Source organism: Rhinoderma darwinii, chromosome 5, assembly GCF_050947455.1.
Source record: "Rhinoderma darwinii isolate aRhiDar2 chromosome 5, aRhiDar2.hap1, whole genome shotgun sequence".
NCBI classification, from domain to species: domain Eukaryota; kingdom Metazoa; phylum Chordata; class Amphibia; order Anura; family Rhinodermatidae; genus Rhinoderma; species Rhinoderma darwinii.
In genome coordinates this window covers 141,418,903-141,427,726 of record NC_134691.1, presented here as the reverse complement: position 1 = coordinate 141,427,726, position 8,824 = coordinate 141,418,903, and the positions used below count along the sequence as shown (strand labels likewise).

Sequence of the window (8,824 nt, the reverse complement as noted above, 5' to 3'; positions counted from 1 at the left end):
CCTTCCTGCAGTCTGGCCTCCTGGGATGACATTGCACCATGAGACCGCTGCAGCGCTCACATGGAGCGGAATTTCATCCAGGGAGGCCGGAGCGGACAACAGAGGGGGAGGGGGCAAGTATGAAGGGCATTCCTATTTTTCGGACAGAATGTACAGCGGGTTCCAGGTCGGACACCATGCGTGATTTTTACGCAGTGTATCAGCGGCTCAGGACAGCAATGCTCTATTGTTATGGTCAACACAGGCTTCAGCTGTGGCCTAGTAGGGGACATCAGGCTCTCTCTGTAATGGCACATTCAGGTAAAATTAAGCTTTGGGGGATTTATAAGTGTCCCCGATGCTGGCCAAACACTGAATTTCATGTTTTTGACTGGGGTGACTATATTGTACAAGAGAAAATTAATCAAACGTAACCACACTGGAAGGTAGTTCCACTTTATTAGTTAAGCCTTGGTTTAGCTATGCAACAATTTTCATTAACTAGGAAAGCAACGTCAGAGATCAATACTTCTATTAACTGAAAGTTGCTAGACCCCAAATTATCATCCTAAACGGAATTGTCCCCTTTCCATTAGTATGTTACTTTACATCCTATGTGGCATCCTATGTGGGATACCACTACTCCACTCCGCACCATCAGCTGGATGCGAGATGGTCAAGGAAACCCATGACATTAAAGGGTTATTATGGTTTCAATGAATAAAAGGATATTCTTTGTATAATAAAAAGGAATAACATTTTCTAGTATATACTTAAATTCTCTGCTTGCAATCATTGAATGGGAACCTTCATTTGTTCGTCTCAGAGAATACAAATCTTTCCTGGTCACGTGACGATTGCACAGGTGCATGGCTTGTTACAAGACACAGCTCTGATAACCGTACTGTAACCAGCCCTGAACCCTAGGAGCAGCACATCTCTATTCTGCAATACAATATATCTTTACCAAAAACTCTACAACGGTGTTTGAAAGTTCCACCTCAAGGTTCTTCAGAACAGTAAATCAACAGCGGTAACGTGACTACTATTTTGAAATTTTATTATACTGGTCCATCTGTATCGGACTAGTTTTTGTTCTGTTGTGGATAGAGAAAACCTGTAAAGGAGCTCTGGAACTTTTTCTGCATGGTTTAGGAAAGCACACAAATAGGCTTTCTTCAAAATGTCATTCATTGAAAAATCAACTAAGAAAAGTCAAGTATTAAAACTTTACAATATATTACATAGTCTTTTAAATAAGAATAAAACTCCATTAAAAAAAAGTCAACTCTGTTCCGATTGTCCAGAATTCTTGCTCTTTGGTTGGTAGCAGTCATTGCACATTGTTCTGTCTCATCTGGAATGAAGCTTCACATGTTCTACAAAGACGTGTTTCTCTTTAACATGGTTTGTGGTAGATGAAGCAGTCCTCTTCGAGAATGTTTTTTGACGGTCATTAGATGACTTTATTGACAGAAGAATAAGTACTATAAAGATAACAATATGGAAGTAGAAATACATGGACCTGAAAAATAAAATACATTTTAATTAATATCAATGGCTATATTTTAGTAAGATCTTAATAAAAGTTGACACCTTAAGTTAGTGAAATACTGTATCACTGGAAAATATAGCTTTAATTACAGCACAGTACAAATGTAACAGTTTACTTGATTTTAAATATACTTTAGAAAACATTGCCGAAGTATTTTTTTTATTTTACCAATGTGTTTACATGATAAATATATGTAATACCTGAACAATTTAAGTCCTCGTTCCCATCTGCGTTTTAGGCTCTGCTAGGGGCCACTGTCGCAGATCTGGCTGGGAATACCTTAAACAATAGCGCATTTCTATTGTTTACGGTACAACCACAGGCACCCCGACGAAACCCATTAAAGTCACTTAGTTCCGTCGGTTACCGCTGGTGGCGATCATACAACGCAACACTAAGCAGAACGGAAAGCCGAATGCAGATGTGCATGAGGCCTAAGCTAATGTATTGTTCTAAGCGAAAATGTTTTGAAAATAATGTATTTTTCAAATCATCAACTTGTATTGGAATTTAAACATCAGCAGTGCCCAGTATCCCTGCATGTTTTAATACTTCATAATAATTCGAGTGGCAATAATCCTTCACTAGCTGTTTGACCAGACTTTTCTGAAGGCTTTCTAGCAGGGTTGAGCCTGTAATAGCACAACTTAGCAATATAAACACATTACCTATCGAATTAAACACTATTTCTAAACGAACTTAAGAGTTCCATACTATTGATCGCCGTATATTTTTCTCTTCGGTAAAGAACTATTTTGGAATGAAATATGTTGGACAGTATGCTTTATCTGTGTACAAAAACCTTAGTATGGGTAGAAGGGTAGACAACACGGACAGAGAAGCAGACATACAAACATTTAGGATGGGTATTAGAGCAGAGGCATAAGTTGGGAAAAAAAAATATCAGACTGACACTACAGGCATAACCACACATATCAGGAACAACCGTAACCAACAATATATATGTGAAGGAGAACGATTGTTAGTCTAATTTAGTTACAGGGAAATGGTTGCTAAGGCTGTAGGTGTAGGCAGGGGCGTAGCTAAAGGCTCAAGGGACCGATGCAAAAGCCCTTCCTGGGCCCACCCAACTTCTTGTGGCCGTTGGCCCGCAGCTTTCAGCTGCATCACTGGGTCCCCTAAGTGACCCAACGATGCAGCACTAGCATCCATGTCTATAGCACTACGGCCCCTATAGCTATTGATAGGATTAGATACAGTCGCTCAGCAGACTTTTATCACATATGATTGGCTTAGATATAGGGCCTAGCTCGCTGACGTTGCGGCTCCAATGCTGGACTCGGGAAAGGCAAGTATAATAATTGCTTTTTTTATGTTTTACTAATTTTTGATTGTGTGTGTTTCCTTACAGTTTCGGTTGTTGGAAATACTTCGGATCCGAGGAGTACTTCAATGACGGGATTTTTTAAAATCTAAATAAAATGGTTAACGAGGGTTTTGCGGGGGTTTTTTATTTCAATAATATATTTTTTCTTTGTCCTTGTATTTTTTTTTTAAACTTTATTACCACCGCCTTAGTAATGGCCGTCGGCTGATTGACAGCGTCCATTACTAAGGCGGAGCTTCGTGTTAGCCAGTGAAAATGTTAGCATTAACCTCCATTATTCCCCCGGTACCCACTGCCATCGGGAAGAGCCGGGTGCAATCCAGTACCTGACCAACTGTAGTGATGGCTGGGCACTGGGGTGGCCGCAGGCTGGTATTATTAGGCTGGGAAAGGCCCAAAACCGTAGACCTTTCCCACCCTGGTAATGAAAGACTGCTGCTACGCTGTAACTGGCTGGTTATGAAACATGGGGTGTTTTTTCCAAATATTTTATTTTTTAAATTACATTTTTAATAACCAGCCACAACATAGTAGCAGTAGCCTAGCATTACCAGGGTGGAAAGGGCCTACAGTTTCTGGCCTTTTCTAGCCTAATACTAGCCCACGGCCATCCCAGTGCCCGAGCATCACTACTGTTGGTCGGGTACTTGATCGCACCCGGCTCTTCCCGGTACCCCTGGTGGCGGTGGCTACTGGGTGTAATAATGGGTGTTGCCTCTGCACCGGCTAACACTAAGCCCCGCCTTAGTAATGGACACAGTCAACGGCCATTACTAAGGGGGTAGTAATAAAGTTTAAAAAAGTAGACCTAGAAAAAATATTTTATTCACATAAACCCCCCCCACCACACAACCCTCGTTAACAATTTTATTGAGAATAAAAAAAAGTCGCCATCGAAGTAGTCCTCGAATCCAACGTAGTCGAACAACCGAACCGGTAAAAACAAAAAAGACAACATTAGTAATATATAAAAAAAAATATCAAAACAAATGATCACACTAACCTTTCCTGAGTTCGTTGGCATTAACGAATCAGTGAAACCTGGGCACCACGTGATGTAAGCTAACCAATGACATCTTAGAGCTGTCAATGCTTAGTATACTGATGCTTGTAAGGGGAGCAGGATCAACCAGAGGTGAGCAAGAATTTTGGCGCATCTCAGGCGCCACTAAAGAAACCTATTGTGGGGACTCAAAAGTAGGTGAATGATCGCTAGTAATCAGTAAAGGCCCTGTTCACATCTGCGTTCGGCATTCCATTGTTCTGCTTAGTCAGAAAATGTCGGAAGTGCAAGAGACAACTGGCGCCCGATGTAACCCGTTGACTTTAATGGGTTCCTTCGGGGTATCCGTAGTTTTACTGAAAATTATTTCCGGCTTAATCTGCAATGTGACTTAAGGCTGATTGACTGATTCAGCTGTATGGCATAAGTCACAGGTGTAGGTTAAACCAATAACTTGGGGAGCTCCCAATATCACTGCCATATATAGACAGGGACGTCGGGAGCAGTGTTGGAGTACACGGGCAGAGCACTAGTGCCTAGGGGCAAATACGGGCCCGGCTACAGGGTCCAGCAGAGAGTATCACACCATATGTGATACGGTCTGCTGGGCCCTGTATTTAAGTCGATCACATGGAGGGCTTAGATACATGGCCCATGTGTGATCCTGTCTGATGGGCCCTGTATCCAAGTCTACCACAGGGTAGGCTTTGATACAGGGCCCACGTATGATACTGTCTATTGGACACTATATCTAAGCCTACCACATGATAGGCTTAGATACAGGGCCCCAGACGACAGTAATCTTAAACTTACCCTGCTCTTCGGGATCGGGCGCAGCGGACGTCCTTATGCCATTCAGCGTCATTACGTTATGCGCGGCGCACATCGACTCCTGACGTGGAAAGACATCAGGACCTCCACTACGCTCGGGAACGTGGAGGGTAATTATACGGTTACTATAGTAACAGGAGCTCATGTAGTTTATTACATATGACCCAGTTACTATAGCAACTTTTATTAGATGTGGTGCAGAGGGGCGCGGACCCCCTGGCTTCGTGGCTCTGTCTTAATTGTAACCCCTATAGCCACGCCACTGGGTGTAGATCTGCTACACGGCTAACATTTTCACAAGCAGTAACAAAAGATGGTTAAATAATTCATAATGTAATCTTATTAAATAACTCTTAATCAAAACCACAAAAGGATATGCATACTTGTATAACTTAATGGTTGGTTCAGTTGCCAACAGAAAAAAGGGAGCAATAGTGTAGGAAATGGCCAATTGGGTTACAACCCATGTGATGATGTCATAAATACATTTTCTGAATTTTGAGGAGATAAAGTAGTGGCGAAAGAGTATCCTCATCTGCGTATAGAAAAAAAAAAAGTTACAGAATTACTCATTACAGTGTATAAAAAGATTTAGGCATAAAATTAGCGCAAGTTTATATATTAAAGGGAATAACACAATTAACATTTATCACCTATCCACAGGATAGGTAATAAATGTGATCACTGGGGGCCCTACTACTGGGACTCCCACCGATCTCTAGAATAGGAATCCCGACCCTCGTTCGCTCACTGCCCAATAGCAGTGAGGAGCATTTTGAATGGAGTGGCGGTCCCACATGTGCACTGCCACTCCATTGAATGTCTATGGGGCTGAAAAAGCAGCCGAACGCATTCAGTTTCTCAGATACTGCTTTTCTAAGGGGATGATCCATTATTTGTAGTGATTTTCCAACTCCGTATGCAAAACGAAAAAACATTATGGTTTACCAAAATCAATCAATAACTCCAGATATCCTCGCTATGAGCCAAAATGGGGAGAACTCTATTAGAGCAGGACCCGCTCTGGCGAACCCAGCCCATGCATTTTTTTTAATTAATTTGAATGGCCGCCATGTAAGGAACCATTTTCCCCTCAACGGCAGGAGCTGGGATATTGTCTAACCCCACCCACCCACCCACGAATGACGAGTTAAAAAAAAAAAAAAAAAGTATCATGTATCAAGTATTATGCTGCATAATAATTTGGCCAAATTCTGCATGACCTGTTAGACACTTTTCGCTTACTTTTATCACTTTTGTATTGGCTTATTTTGCAACAGAATGTTGTGCCATTTTTTTGTTGCCTTTTTGGTGCATTTTAAGCTACGTTCCTTTCCCGCTAAGCCAGGCCCCCTTTTCGGAACAGTTTTAAAAAATGACTAGTGAGGTGCAAACAAAAATTGTGCCAAAATTTGGCAAATTATCGACACTTTCTAGACTCAGACACGGTAGAACATTTGCTCCAATGTAGTTAGAGCGACAGCCAAAGTTTGGTTATTATGTTTACTTTACTTAGAGACATTAAAATTTAACTATACTGATGCCAGGAAGTGCAGCCATATAGATTGTAAATCTTGAATCAGCTTCTCAGAAAACGGATGGTAAAACGGTCACTAGGTTATGGCTTGTAATGATTCACTCTCCTGATAATAGAACATATGACAGTCAGCTTGGCTCTGGCTAAATTGGGGTGCAGAGTCCCTGGTCTTCACCCCTTAACCTCCATACTGAACTTTACTCTGGGAACTGCTACCTGGCGATTCCCTGCAGCGGTCACCAACTGGCAGTTCGAGCAGATAAAATAGTCAGGCATTACAGGAGTAAACAATGTAATTTAGTTAACAGTCCTAGGAAGCAACCAACAGATGGGACAGGCAGTCGTTAGGTCAGAGTTAGGCCGGATTCACACGAGCGTGTTCAGTCCGTGATATACGGTCCGCAGGTCGGCCGCATTTCCCGGACTGAGCAAACTGCATGGAGCTGGGCTATCTATGCTGCCAGGAGTTGCTGCCTCGTTATCTATGACGCTAGGAGTCGCTGCAGGAAAACGGTCCCGTACTGAAAACATGTTTTCAGTATGGGACAGTAGTTCCGCGTAGAGGCAGGGACTCCTAGCATCATAGAGAACGATGATGCTAGGAGCCCAGCTCCTTGCAGTGTGCTCAGTCCGGGAAATGCGGCCTACCTGCAGACCGTATATCACGGACTGAACACGATTGTCTGAATCCGGCCTTAAATGGAACCGGTCACCAGCATTTCACCTATTGAACTTTACTTATCCCTCACTGGCCGCTGCCATGAAAAGTTCATTGCCGTTATCCTCTCTCCTAAACTCCTCCTCCGACTGCAAATAATGGTCTGCAAACATTTTGCGCCTTTTATCGTAATGATCCGATGTCCCTTTGTGCGCACACACCAGAAGAGGACATCAATGCACAAGCGCGGGATTTAGTGTGCTGGGTAAAGGCGAGGAGCTGTCCATCAAAAGTAAGGAGCCGGGGTAAACTCGGAAAGACTTGAGAAATGAAGATATGACTCTTTTCAAACGAAGATTTGACTCTTTTCAAATAAAGAAAGATTTGACATTTATGCTCATTAGCATACTGTGTGGGAACACTAAAAAGCTCAATACTAAAGCTAGAGAGCCGAATAAGAAGACATTTATAGGTTATATAGAAATGATTTTTCACCCACTACCACTCAGTAGTGCTGGTTTAATAGGTGAAATGCTGGTGACAGGTTCCCTTTAAGCCAAGGGTCAAATTCCAGGACGTGAACAACAAGAAAAAAAATATATAGTGCAGGAGGGCAATCAGACATTCCAGGGTGGTTACCAGTAGCAACAGCAATCAGAAGGGTAATCTAAAAAGCGTAGTCAGACAGGCCGGGTTCAGTAACCAATAGCAACAAGAAGTGAAATCCAAGGAGAGGAGTCAAGGCAAGCAGAATTTTGTAACGAGTAGTAATAAACAATCAGAATCTCAACAATAGAAAGTCTCAGTCAAAAAAAGAATAGTAACACGATTGACTGGCACAGAAGCCAAAAATACTAGGAAGTTTAAACAGTGCGCCAGAACTCTGACTAGGAGGCAAAAGCGGGATGAGGCAAGTACGTTACACTTGTCAGTCTCTCAGAAGCTAAATCAAAAGCCAAAAAAACAATATGGCAGCCCTTCCTGTAGCCAGCACAACAGAACATAAACAAATAGTGTGTGTGGCAGTCTGCAGAAATGACATGGATCATGTGGTAAATATATTGGATATCATGGTCGGCTTCCTCCAGAGTTGACTTTTTCTAAATTGCAAAAAGCATATACCATAAAAGTGAAAGTAAGTTGAGCACTTATGGCGTGTTTAGCCTCTGACACTCAAAGTGACTCTTAAAAAGTTTTTTTTCCCCCCAAGACCGAATAAAATTGGCTAGGTGTCAATGTGATAAAAGAACAAAAAAAATATATAAAAATGTACTCATCCGGTAAATCCCCTGGCGCTCCAGTGCCGCCACTTCAGTCGTCCTGCCGATCTTTAGCAGCTGTCCTGCAGTAATGACGTGCAGACTACCCACACGTGCATCGACTAACCACTGCATCACCGCTGAGGCCAGTGTTGCCAGCATGACATTATTGCAGGAAAGCTAACAAAGACCAGCAGGGGATATACAGGGTTAGTAATGTTGCTTTTATTATTTTATCCAATTTTATTTGCTTCATGGGAAAAAAAAATACAAAAAAAAAAAAACTTTAAATGGTGATTTTAAGCTCTTTCCAGGTAGAAATTACCCAGTCACTAACCAATAATAATAGCCTTGAGATTCATTTTCAGTCACTGCAAACATATGCATTTTTAACTGTAATAAAAATTCTTCTACATACTCCTCTTGCAGTCCACATCACAGGAATGGCAGTAAGAAAGGTGAAGTAGTATCCTGGATAAACACCATGCCAAACGGCAGAAAGAAGAAAGGTTAAACCTGTTCGATATTTTGGTGCTCTGTCATAGCAAACTCTGTGGAGACAACAAAAAAAATTAAAACAAAACGAGTGTTAAAAAAGTTCTCTATTTTATATGAATCTCTCAAAGGGACCAGTTTTCATGAATGGCGTCCCAC

The 8,824-nt window shown here is 41.9% G+C and overlaps 1 protein-coding gene across 2 annotated transcripts in view; it reads right to left on the bottom strand.

Moving 5' to 3' along the window:
* Positions 1-434: 434 nt before the first annotated feature.
* The window catches only part of MBOAT1 (membrane bound glycerophospholipid O-acyltransferase 1), a 92,142-nt gene continuing 83,752 nt past the window's right edge, over positions 435-8,824 (bottom strand). The window contains exons 11-13 of one of the 2 annotated variants that reach the window (XM_075826583.1): positions 8,589-8,721; positions 5,100-5,251; positions 435-1,504 (exon numbers count right to left, since the gene is read on the bottom strand). In XM_075826583.1, coding sequence (XP_075682698.1) covers positions 1,333-1,504; positions 5,100-5,251; positions 8,589-8,721 — 457 coding nt within the window. In that variant the 3' untranslated portion in view covers positions 435-1,332. The remainder of the gene's footprint in view (positions 1,505-5,099; positions 5,252-8,588; positions 8,722-8,824) is intronic. The other variant, XM_075826582.1, reaches the window with a different exon arrangement.